We start from the raw sequence: 12,460 nt of genomic DNA on the forward strand, positions 1-12,460 counted from the left end.
TCTAATTCCTTAAATCTATTTGTCACCTTTACTATATCATCAGGGATATGATTTAGTTCCTACCTGAGTGGCCTAGTGCTTTTCCCTACTTTCTTCAATTTAAGCCTAAATTTTGCAACGAAACACTCATGATCTGAGCCACAGTCAGCTCTTGGTCTTGTTTTTACTGACTGTATAGAGCTTCTCCATCTTTGGCTGCAAAGCACATACTCAGTCTGATTTCTGGGTTGACCGTCTGTTGATGTCCATGTGTAGAGTTGTCTCTTGGGTTGTTGGAAAAGAGTGTTTGCTATGGCCATTGTATTCTCTTGACAAAATTCTACCAGCCTGTGCTGCTATTCCATTTTTTACTCCAAGGCCAAACTTGCCTGTTATTCCAGTTATCTTTTGGCTTCCTACTTTAGCATTCCAATCCCCCATGATGATAAGGTCATCAATTTTTTTATGTTAATTCTAGAAGGTGTTGTGGGGTTTCATAGAACCAGTCAACTTCATTCTCTTCAGCACCAGTGGTTGGGGCATAGACTTGGACTACTGTGATGTTCAATGGTTTACCTTGTATTTGAACTGAGATTATTCTGTCATTTTGGGGATTGTATCCCAGTACTGCTTTTCCTACTCTTTTATTGACTATGAAGGTCACTCCATTTCTTCTGAGGGATTCTTGCCCGCAGTAGTATACTTGATGGCCATCTGAATTAAATTCACCCATTCCTGTCCATTTTAGTTCACTGATTCCTAAGATGTCGATATTCATTCTTGTCATCTCTTGTTTGACCATATCCAGCTTGCCTTGATTCATGGATCTTACATTCCAGGTTCCTATGGAGTATAGATCTTTACAGTATCGGACTTTCTTTTCACCACGAGATACATCCACAGCTGAACATCCTTTCGGCTTTGACCCAGTTGCTTCATTCTTTCTGGCGCTACTAGTACTAGCCCTCTGCTCTTCCGCAGTAGCATATTGGACACCTTCTGACCTGAGGGGCTCATCTTCCAGCGTCGTATCTTTTTGCCTTTTGGTACTGTCCATGGGGTTTTCATGGCAAAGATTCTGGAGTGGGTTGTCATTTCCTTCTCCAGTGGATCATGTTTTGTCAGAGCTCTCTGCTATGACCTGTCCGTCTTGGGTGGCCCTGCACAGCATAGCTCATAGCTTCATTGGACTATGCAAGCCCCTTCACCACGACAAGGCAGTGATTCATGATTATATCATACTAGATACTAAATAAAACAATATAAATTGTAAAATACAAGCAACAAAATTATAGTCATAAAAAGATAAGAAAACAGTTAATAGAAAAGATGAGAAGGATAATAGTAAAACAGCCCTACTAGGTAGTTCAACAGTGTTATGGGAATTAGTTGTTTAGCAGAGTGATGGCATGGGGGGAAAACTGTAATCTAATCCAACATCAGCAGAGCTGCAAACGAATCAGAGCCATTATTTAAATACTGGGGTTAGAGTCTGAGATGTCTTCCCATAGTGTAGGAGTAAGGAACTGAACTTGCTGTCAAACTTGTTGCAGGCGTGTTTTAATTCTGTACTTTTCAGATGCACAAACATGCATATATATACTACAGTCAGTAACTATCCAACAGTAAAACCTTCAAGGACTCAGTATAGTTACATAAAAACTTGATTGCACCTAGAAGGAGAAATGACTATGTAAAAAATCAGCTATTAAAAAATATAGTAATCTATCTTTCTCTGTGAGTGTATAATTATATTTGTCTTCTGAGGTTTCAGTCCTGGGTCTCTCTTTCCCAACCTAAAATACAGAGGGCACTGCGCCATATTTACATAAGGTCAAGTCTAGTCTGTGGCTTTTTGTTTCCTGTCTTATTAGATTCAGACCCCATAGTAACACTTGAAATATTGAAACTGAGACCATGTCTTTTAGTGAGTTTGTTAACATCATATGTTTAAGAAAATGTATTACGAAAGCAGAAACAAGGGAAGCTTAAAATTTTAAATTGCTTAGACATTATGAGAACAAAAATGTGACCTCTGGCAATAATTTTATGTTTTGAAGATCTAAACTGACTAATTATAAAGCAAGAAAATGGATTCTAGCTATTTTAATTGAATAGCTGGAGTATCTATCCTCTATTCTTTGGATAGTTAATGAGATTCCTGCACGTCCTGTTAACTAAGACACTCTCAGGATTCAGTGTTGTTAGTAGTACTTTTTAATAATCTTTGGATGGTATTTTCACTGAAATTACCAATTCAGTGGTAATTTCAGTGAAATTATTACTGAATTTGCATATGAAGGCTACAGGTAGAATTTTTTGGAAAAAAAGAGACTGGTTCAGTCGTCAAGGAGAGTTTGCAGCATCAGAAGCTTAATTGATGAAAAAGCAGGATATAAATACTACTGTCTGAATAAATGTTATGGCCTCTATGATTTCTTAAGATATGAATGATACAGAGCTGATTGAAGTCAGCTAATAAAGATGGGAAGAAGGAACTCCTAACATAGAAAAGACGTTTATTTGAAATCAGCTATGATCACAAATATATCCTTGACAGTTGAAAACACCACCTTTTATTCTAAGCCTCAATTTACGTTGTCACAGGAGAACATCCTAATCTCATAATACCAAAATGAAGTGCCACATGTTACAAGTTGAATGGGTTGTGTGTGTACCGTTTTTATCTTCGTCTGCGTATTTAATAGTGTAACATTCAGAGTTGAACTCAAATTATAGATGAAGATGAAAGAAACAAAAACATTATATCCTTTGAATAAGTTATAAAAGATGTTTGTAAAATTGTTATATATACTTTGTGTAGCTTCCAGTTGGTTCTTTTGCTTAGCTTGTTTTGAGGCACGTGGGAAATATTGCATAACAATCCATTTTCCATTTTGGTTGCATATGCTCTATTCATTGTGTTCTTGGAGAGCACATTTCGATAATATAAAAAGGAGTTTTTTAATGTCATCTGTATTTGGTTAAGCTATACTTGGAATGCTAAATGGTTTGGAAAAGAATTTAGAGCTGCTTAATATTATCTATTTAATGGTTCATCGGGTTTGGTTATTCTTAGTTAGGAGTATCTTGGAATAGTAAAAGGGAATTTAGGAATACGGATGCTTCCAATTAATGTATAGCTTACGGCAAAGTTTCTTTTTCAGGAGACATTTCTCCATAAACTTTGGCCAGAATTAATGTAAATATCAAATATTAAGTATATTGGAAATTTTGCAGTGGATGAGGAAATAAATATTTTGATTAATGGAGTTAGATAATCTATAGCTTGAGCCAACTTTTTTGTTGAATGAAATGTGCCATTAACTTTTGAGATAGAAATACTATGGATAGAGTTGTTTAGGATTGGAGTTGTTTATTATAAACATAGTGTCAGTTCAGATTCTCAGGATCTTATGTGAGAGAAAAGAACGATTGCACGAATACCAAAATCTAATGTGAGTTTCCCAGATAATAAGGCCATTGACAAATGTTATTGTTTTGTAGTAAGTGATGTATTCAAATTTCTTCTTGTCTTCCCCCAATAAAATGTTAAGAATTTAGAGAACATCACATAACCAATTTTTAATTATGACAAGATTGCGTTTTTATATAAATCTGGGCATTCCATACAGTTCTCAATTCTATACAGTATTAACAAAACAGTTTACTATGCAAACATTTATAATATGTAACAAAACATTGAACTGAAATACATTGAGACTGAATATTTGGACTCCCAGCCATACTTAGTGACATTAGAGCTAACAGTTGAGAATATCACAGTTCCAAGTCTTCCAAACCTTATCCAACCATACAATGAACATTGCTACTAGAAATTGATTGTATTGGAGTATAAAAACAGATACAGCAGTGGAAGACAAAATCACAAAATTCCACCTTACTTATTTTGACAGTGTCTTGCAGTCAAAATCAAAATGCAGTTAAAAAGGCAGTTTTGCTTGGAATGGTCAGCAGTAAAAGGAAATTGTTCAATCCAGCTTAGTTTTCTTTTAATAGTGCAATAGACAGAACATTGAAACTTAGAAAGTGATACCTATGAAAAAGGTTACTATATGCAGCCATTTGGGAGTGAGGACTACCTTTAGCCAATCTGTCTGCATTTGCTTTATAAATTTCATTCAGTAAGGCAATCAAATATAATGATTGGAATGCTAGGATTGGATCCAGAAGATACAGTTTCTGATGTTCAATAAAATGATAGCATTTTCTGGATCACCATTACCGAGTCATGTTCTTTCAAACCAGCCTAAAGGATAGTTGTAATTTTTTTCAGAATGCTGCAGGAAAGGCATTCGCACAAGGACAATCCAGTTTCGTCGCCCTCTCCTCTGCATTCTGATCTGGCATTGATGCTGGATAGACACCAGAGATGAGGCTTTTATCTGCTTTGGCTAATTAAAAAATTGCTCCCGTTCTTGAAAGACAGACATTGGTATGTCAGTGACGCATGTGCCGCTTTTCACGAGCTTAGACTACTGCATTGCATTCTCCTTCAGGCAACCCCTAGAAGGAAATTGCAACTGGCCCAAAATGTAGCAACATGAGTTATAAATAATAAGGTCATACTAATTTAATACACATCATTTTAAAGACTAAATAAAGTCCCTTATGAGTATTAAAGTTCAGGTTTTATAAGTGACACAAAATATGGTTTGTAGTTTTTGCTATGGGAGATTTGCATTAACAGGACCAATCAAGAGGCTTTGCCAGTGGGAAAAATATGATTGGAAACCAGTAGCCTTATTATTCTCCATTGTGGGTGGAGACAGCAGCCAGGATGGGTTGTGCCCGTCTGCTAAGCTGATAGACTGAGCCCGTCAAAGTTGTTAAGTCCCGCCCTTGTCACTGGGCAGACCCAGCTTTTGGCTCAGTCTGTCAGCCTAGACAGGCGTGTGGGACTGTTCCTCTTGCTAGTTTTTCTCTCTTTATTGGTATCTAATTCTTTCTCGATACGTATTTAGTGCGGATTTACTGGTTTTTCGACTTGGACTGTGACCTGGATTGCCTTGGATTGCCCTTATTTATATAGATAGTGAGTTCTCTACCCCAGTGACTGGCTTTGCTAGTTATCTGGGGTGGGTTTGTTCTTCTTTCTTCTTTCGGTCTTATTCAAGCCTTGGGAGGTTTTTTTCTGGGTATTTGTGGAGCTTTACGCCCCCGTTTGTGTTCATTTGGCCGCTATATTCAGCAACGCCTAAATCGGCGTTTGCGGAGTTTTCGCGCTCCCACTTTTATCTCCCGATCGCCATTTTGTATTGCTGCCGGCCGTTGCTAATTTCTTCGCTCCCGAGTCATCTTGCCTTACTATTTGCAGCTTCCAAGTGGAATCGGCTAGCGGAGCCTCGTTCCCTCATCACGAGCCTGCAAGCGGAGCCGCCGTTAGTTTAAGTGGATTGCGGGCCGTGGAGCGCTTTGAGCACTGACGCCCGGTTTTGGCGCGAAGAGGCTTTTTGAAGAGCGTCGGCTTGCCGCTTTCCCCTGTCATCATACCAGCTGTTTAGCGCCGAAGGGGAGGAGAGAGGAGTTGGTGGAGCTTCGCGCCCCCCCCCAATTGTATCAGCGTCAGTGCCGCCGGGGGGAGAACGCTTTAATTTGGAGAGTTTTGCGATCCTCTGGTGAGCCTCTCTAACAACTTTATTAGTGGAGTTTTCGCGCCCTCTTTATTGGCCCGGTCATTTGCCTCTGTGTGGCCTTATTGAAAGGTGGAGCTTCGCGCCCCCCCCCATCTCTACCCGGGAGACAGTCTGTGACAATTCTGCTGGTGGAGCTTCGCGCCCCCCCTTCCATTCTGAACTGTCCTTATAGCTGCTGTCTGAACGAGCCAGTTAGTCTAAGTGGAGTTTTTACGCTCCCCGTTCCAGCTGTCCGGTCAAGGACCTCTTGACTTCGGTCTGTACCTCTTAACGACAGTTCCTTCCTTTGTGACTCTCCTAACAACAGGAGTTTATTTGGCATTGTCACAGCTAGTAGCTTCCCTGCTTTCTATCATGCCCAAAGCTTCGCACAAATCAAAGCACGGCCGCAGGGCAGGGCGCTCAGATAGCCCTCATTATGAAAGGGCTTCCCCTCCCAGGCGAGACATCGAGCATGTCTCCTCTAAACAAGTGGGGGCGGATCCAGCAAAAGCCCGTCATAAATCGGCTTCTCATTCACTACCATCTCGTGCAGAGGCCCGCAGGGATAAAGTTCTTCAAAAGATCTGCGCTAAAGCTAGTAGGCAGCATCCATCAGCTAAGGAGTCCGCTACGACAGCTCCTCACGCTGCTTCGGCCCAGGATTCTGGGGCGCAAGCTGACCAACTTTCTCTTCAGGACTGCCCTGCTGTTATTCAGACTGCCGATCTCTGGGGTTCTTCCACGGCCCCTGCTCTGGAAGCCCCGGTGGGGCCTTCCCCTCCGATTTTTTCTTCATCGGATGTGGCCAACTCAGCATCTGCACATCTCTCAACATCCGTTCCTGAGGCAGGGGCGGCGCTGCCTATTAATTTCTGGTCTCCTGAGCGAATCCAGCAACTCATAACAACTACGGTTCAACAGTCATTGGCGGCTCAAGTGCGACCAACCAGCAGGGCGGCTTCAGTTCAGTCTGACGCGTTGCTGTCCCGGATGGATGTCGAGCAGGACGATGTCCTTTCAATAGCCGCCCCTGATTCTCCGGTTTCATCCCTGGAGAGCCGTGCATCATTGCTGGCTGATGAGGAATCTCAGGAGTTGGAGCTTTCCGAGGACGAGGACCTTCCCCCTGACCAACCGGCCTTTACGGGCTTGTTTCCCCAGTCCTTGTTCAAATCTCTGCTTCACAAAGCCATTAATACGGCTCAGCTCAGCTCTCCCTCCCCGTCGCCAGATACGTCAGGTACGGCTAAGGGGGCTCTCAACCCCCTTTTTGCGGAACCATCCAGGCCGGTAGACACCATTCCTACCCCTCCATTGTTCCTCGATGTGATTCGGAAGCAGTGGTCCTCACCTAGTTCGACACCGGCGCCTACAGCATTTGACCGACGTAACTTCAACGTCGCTGCGGATCTTACCTCCCTTCTTCAGGTCCCGTCCGTGGACTCTCCGGTGGCCGCTCTCTTACCGCATACTGCTGTTCCCGGTGACCCAGCTGAAGGCCTGCGCCCGGAGGAGCGCCGGGCGGAGCAGGTGTTGCAACGAGCCCATCAGGGCGCGGCTTGGGCCATTCGAGCGGCTTCTACAGCATCTTTCTTTAATCGTACAACGCTCCTATGGCTCCGTCATCTCCAGGAATCTTTATCTACAGAGGATGCCCGGGTGAAACAGGAACTGAATAAAATTATCACCGCAACACAATTCTCAGCGGACGCTTCCCTCACTGCTGCTCGGTTTGCTGCCAAGTCCCTCGCTTCTTCCGTTACGGCTCGCCGCTTGGTCTGGCTCCGCCATTGGCAGGCCGATGCCAGGCATAAATGGCGCCTGGCGTCGGTTCCATTTGCCGGCTCTAAACTGTTTGGAGAACCCCTTGAGCCTTTTTTGACCGAGACCAAGGACAAACGGAAGATCCTTCCAGCTGTTTTCCGTAGGGGGGAACCGAGATTCCATCCATATCCGTCTCGGCCTCTTTCTCGTTCGTATGAGGGTGCTAACCATCCCTCTTCTTTCTTGAGGCCTCAAGGAAATTATCAATCTAGACAGCGGGGCTTTCAGGACAGGGCGTCGAGAGGTAGGAATTTTGTTTCAAAGCGGCCCTTTCGAGGGGGAGGAGGTCGTTTCTCCAGACGCCGTCGCTAACTGCACTTTGGAACCTCCTATAGGGGGCAGATTGGCCCTCTTTGCCCCTGTTTGGGAGGGTTCCACTTCCGATAAATGGGTCCTGGCCACCATTCGATCTGGCTTGGCCATTGAGTTTCTCTCCCCTCCTCCGATGTCCTTTGTACGCTGTCCGCTTTCCACCAACATCGAGAAACGGTCCCTTATGGACTTGGCGGTTCAGCATCTCCTTTCAATCAGGGCTATCCAACCGGTTCCCGAGATTGAACAGGGAACAGGATTCTATTCCCGGCTTTTTCTAGTGCCGAAGTCATCGGGGGGGGTGGAGACCTATCCTGGACCTCAAGCGTTTGAACCGGTACGTCGCTTATCGGAAGTTTAAGATGCAGTCTTTGAAGTCCATTCTCGACGGTGTTCGGAGGGGCGATCTCCTCTCTTCCATAGACCTCACTGAGGCCTACCTCCATATCCCCATCTTGCCGTCCCATCGTAGGTTCCTGCGGTTCTGCTACGGGGGACGCCATTTCCAGTATCGGGCCTTGCCCTTTGGCCTTTCCTCTGCTCCTCGTACCTTTACGAAGGTGCTGGCGGCTTTAGCAGCATCCCTTAGGGCTAAATCGATCCGACTTCACTGCTATTTGGACGATATTTTAATTCTGTCGTCCACCCAGCGGCAGGCTTCGTCTGACCTGCAACTGGTTATCCAGACCTTAGCGGCCCATGGTTTTTCTATTAACTTAGAGAAGAGCCATCTTGTCCCGTCCACTCGTTTACTCCATCTGGGAACTCTAATTGATTCGGTGGAGGGGAGGGTCTATCTTTCACATGACCGCCAGGACAGTTTGCGGGGCCTTATTAATAAGGTTGTCCGGACCAGAGCGGTGTCTCCCCTCGTCTTGTCCCAGCTATTGGGCAAGATGATTTCCGCCATCTCGATAGTTCCCTGGGCCCAACTGCACTCAAGGGAGCTGCAATGGTTCCTTTTGCCGTTGCAGAAAGCGGGCAGAAGCACTTCTTCCACTTCACTTCCCATTCCCAGTAAGGTACTCAGGTCCCTTAGGTGGTGGCATTCTCCGGCAATATCCAGAGGTTCTCTCTTCTTCGATCCACAGAGGGTAGTGGTGACAACGGACGCCAGCCTACAGGGCTGGGGGGCCCATTGCCTGGATCACGTCGCTCAGGGTACTTGGACCAGCACGGACACCCGACGGTCAATCAACTGGCTGGAACTACGGGCGGTATACCTAGCGCTTCGAGCCTTTCATCGCCTCATCTCAAGATCTCACGTCCTGGTCCTCACGGACAACATCACGGCAAAAGCCCATATCAATCGCCAGGGGGGCACGCGGTCCTTTTCTCTGATGTCGGAAGCGCTGAGGTTGGGACTCTGGTCGGAAATCCACCTGGCCTCCTTACGTGCAGAGCACATCTCCGGCGTCGCCAATATACAAGCAGACTGGCTCAGTCGCCAACGCCTGGACCATGCGGAATGGCATCTTCACCCGCGCATCTTCCATCAAATCGCCTCTCACTTCGGTGCGCCTGTGATAGACCTCTTTGCCACATCGCACAATGCTCAGCTCCCGCGCTTCATCTCGCGGTACCCGTCACCTCAGGCGGAGGCTGTCGACGCCCTCCGCTCCCCATGGCCCCCGGGACTCCTATATGCGTTCCCTCCGATCCCGCTACTATCCCGTGTGATTCGCAAGCTGTTATTGGAACGGGCGGAGATTATTCTAGTGGCGCCGCATTGGCCTCGCAGACCTTGGTTCGCGGACCTAGTGTCATTGTCAATAGCCCCTCCCTGGCAGCTTCCTCAGCCAGCAGACGCTCTGACTCAAGGGGCTATACTGCATCCCGACCTGCAGTGGCTTCGTCTGACCGCCTGGCGGTTGAGCGGCGCGCACTAAGTGAGGCCAATATCCCGGCAGACGTGATAAACATCATCCAGGCTTCCCGGAGACCTTCTACGGAGCGAATCTACTCAGCCACCTGGAGGGCTTTTTGTACGTGGTGTGATAGGAATGGGGTTCCCCCACTCCAGGCCTCGATTGTCAATGTACTGGTCTTTCTACGAGAGGGTTTTTCTAACGGGCTTTCTCCTAACGCGTTGCGAAGGCAGGTAGCAGCTATCTCCTCGGTTCTGACATTTGGGTCGTTGTCTTCTTTGGCCCAACACCCTTTGATTCACCGTTTTTTGCGGGGCGCTACCAATTTGCGCCCTCCAGTTCTACATAGATATCCAACCTGGGACCTTTCCATTGTCCTCAATTCTCTCACGGCTGCCCCATACGAGCCTCTGCGGACAACCAGCCTTCGGCTTTTAACGTGCAAGGTTGCCTTTCTGGTAGCGATTACCTCGGCTCGCCGCATCTCAGAGATGGCCGCCCTCTCCATCCGTGCCGACCTTTGCGTATTTCACACGGACCGTGTGGTCCTTCGGCTGGACCCTACGTTTCTGCCTAAGGTCAATACCGCTTTCCACCGCATGCAGGAACTGGTCCTGCCCAACTTTTGTCCTCATCCGGCTCATAGGCTTGAGCGGCAGTGGCATAACCTAGATGTCCGGCGGGCGCTGCGTATCTACATCAAGCGAACCGCGGATCTCCGTAAAACAGAATCCCTCTTTGTTTCCTTCCTGCCGGTTTCCTTGGGTAGTAAGGTGTCATCATCGACGATCGGACGATGGATCCGCCAAACAATTGCTAAGGCCTACGAGCTACGCTCCCTTCCGAGACCTCCTCGGCTGACTGCTCACTCTACCCGCAGCGCGGCGACGTCGGCGGCCTGGGCCACTCAAGCCTCTCTCCTCGAAATTTGCAGGGCGGCTACATGGACTTCGCCTTCTCCGTTCATCCAACACTATAAATTGGACAAATTTGCGTCGGCAGATGCCGCCTTTGGTCGTCGGGTGCTGCAGCAGGTTCTTCAAGGGGAGGGTGCTTCGGACCAGCCTGGTCCCTCCCAATTGTAGGGACAGTGAACTTTGGTATGTCCCATCCTGGCTGCTGTCTCCACCCACAATGGAGAAGGGGCGTTGGTCCTACCTGAGACGCACCTTCTCGTTGGGTGGAGACAGCAGCCAGACCCCCCCTTTTTTTACCAGTCTGGTCTCTATCTCTGGTCTTTCCTTTCTCACTTATTGGTGTCCCACACGCCGAGCCTGTCTTCTAGTCTTCACCAAAAGCTGGGTCTGCCCAGTGACAAGGGCGGGACTTAACAACTTTGACGGGCTCAGTCTATCAGCTTAGCAGACGGGCACAACCCATCCTGGCTGCTGTCTCCACCCAACGAGAAGGTGCGTCTCAGGTAGGACCAACGCCCCTTTCACAACTGTTTCAGCTTGAACTTGAAATATAATGGAAGAATTTCTGAATTTTCAGAAACACCAGTGCAGATATGCCTAAGAATAATTTATAATGAGTGAGCACGACATAGGAAAGTGAAACAGAAGGTGAAGAAATTGTAGTTTAACTTCAAAGATGACTTATAGATAGTGAAATAGCAAAATATGAACTGTACTTTTAGACTACCTTTTTTTTAAAAAAATGATACTTGGTAAATTTTACTCTCAAAAACACAAATAAGATCAGAAATGTATCAGCATTCAATATTTGAAACTAAATCACTGTTCTCAAAAAAACATAATCTGAGAAGAGAATTAGGAGACATACTCATTAAGATATATTTTGAAGTCGTATTCATTCCATGAATTAATGTCATAATTCATTCATAAAATTATCATGTCATATCTAATACTTCCTACTTGCATGAAAGTGAGCAACTTTCAAGACTAATAGCCTGTCAGACCTGGAAGCCATCTTTTACATTTGTTGGGGGTGTTACTTGGAACCCTGACATAGCCATTTATAGCCACAAATTTGGCCAATTCCCCTTTAAATCTGTTAAAATTAATGGCTGTTATGATATCCGATGAAGGAAACATAACTGTGTGTTGTACAAAGAAAACCTTTTTTATTATTATTCTTGAATTTTTTTTTCTTGAATTTTTTTTTATGTTGAATTTGCACTTTTAGATGGTTTCTTTTTATACTGTCAATCTCTATACTGTCTTATGAATAAAGTTCTGATTTTACAGTTACTGTTGTTCAAAACAACCAAAAGCATTCTAATTTTGCCTCTTTTTTTCAACACATATTCATAAATAGATATTTTTATTAACTAAATAGAATCTAACTTAAACGTAAGTAGCCGGAATTTTATTATATTTCTTCCTTTTCTTCACTAGTTTTGGATATGGCAAGGCATGTCCCCCTCTATAGAGCTCTTTTGGAACTTCTCCGAGCCATTGCTTCGTGCACATCTATGGTACCATTGTTGCTTCCCTTGACTGGAGAAAATGGAGAAGAGGAAGAAGAACAGTTAGAATCCCAAGCTTCGGTTGGAACTCTGTTAGCTAAAATGAAGACATGTGTGGATACTTACACTAATCGATTGAGGTATTTTTTGAGATTGATTGATTTTGAGAAATAGCATAATATAACTACTCCCCAAACAAATGCAGGGGAACCTCCATTTATTTCTGTGACTTAGAGCAGAAAATGTTTAAATAAGAACAACTTTGGTTTGTTCTTATTTTAAAACAGATTTGGCCCATCAAATTTGATTTTAATGACTCCTGCTACAAACCCCTATTTCCCATTAGAATAGAATCTGGAAAGAATATTGTCACATGTAATAAATCCCAAGCAGTTGAGACTTTTCTC

The 12,460-nt window shown here is 45.1% G+C and overlaps 2 protein-coding genes across 15 annotated transcripts in view; both read left to right on the forward strand.

Moving 5' to 3' along the window:
* The window catches only part of BIRC6 (baculoviral IAP repeat containing 6), a 157,085-nt gene that overhangs the window by 127,292 nt on the left and 17,333 nt on the right, over nucleotides 1-12,460 (forward strand). For all 14 annotated transcript variants that reach the window (XM_034428129.3, XM_034428130.3, XM_034428133.3 and 11 more), the window contains one exon: nucleotides 11,983-12,193. In XM_034428129.3, the coding sequence (XP_034284020.2) occupies nucleotides 11,983-12,193 (211 nt within the window). The remainder of the gene's footprint in view (nucleotides 1-11,982; nucleotides 12,194-12,460) is intronic.
* Nucleotides 5,991-8,575, forward strand: LOC148116872 (uncharacterized). Its single transcript, XM_087881803.1, has one exon. It carries the CDS (start codon nucleotides 5,991-5,993, stop codon nucleotides 7,752-7,754), a length of 1,764 nt encoding a protein of 587 aa, XP_087737929.1. The 3' UTR covers nucleotides 7,755-8,575.

This window comes from Pantherophis guttatus, chromosome 1 (genome assembly GCF_059756535.1).
Source record: "Pantherophis guttatus breed Tessera chromosome 1, ASM5975653v1, whole genome shotgun sequence".
Lineage (NCBI taxonomy): Eukaryota > Metazoa > Chordata > Lepidosauria > Squamata > Colubridae > Pantherophis > Pantherophis guttatus.

Coding starts and splice junctions, on each gene's coding strand:
- LOC148116872 (XM_087881803.1), top strand. CDS start 5,991: ATGCCCAAAGCTTCGCACAAATCAAAGCACGGCCGCAGGGCAGGGCGC.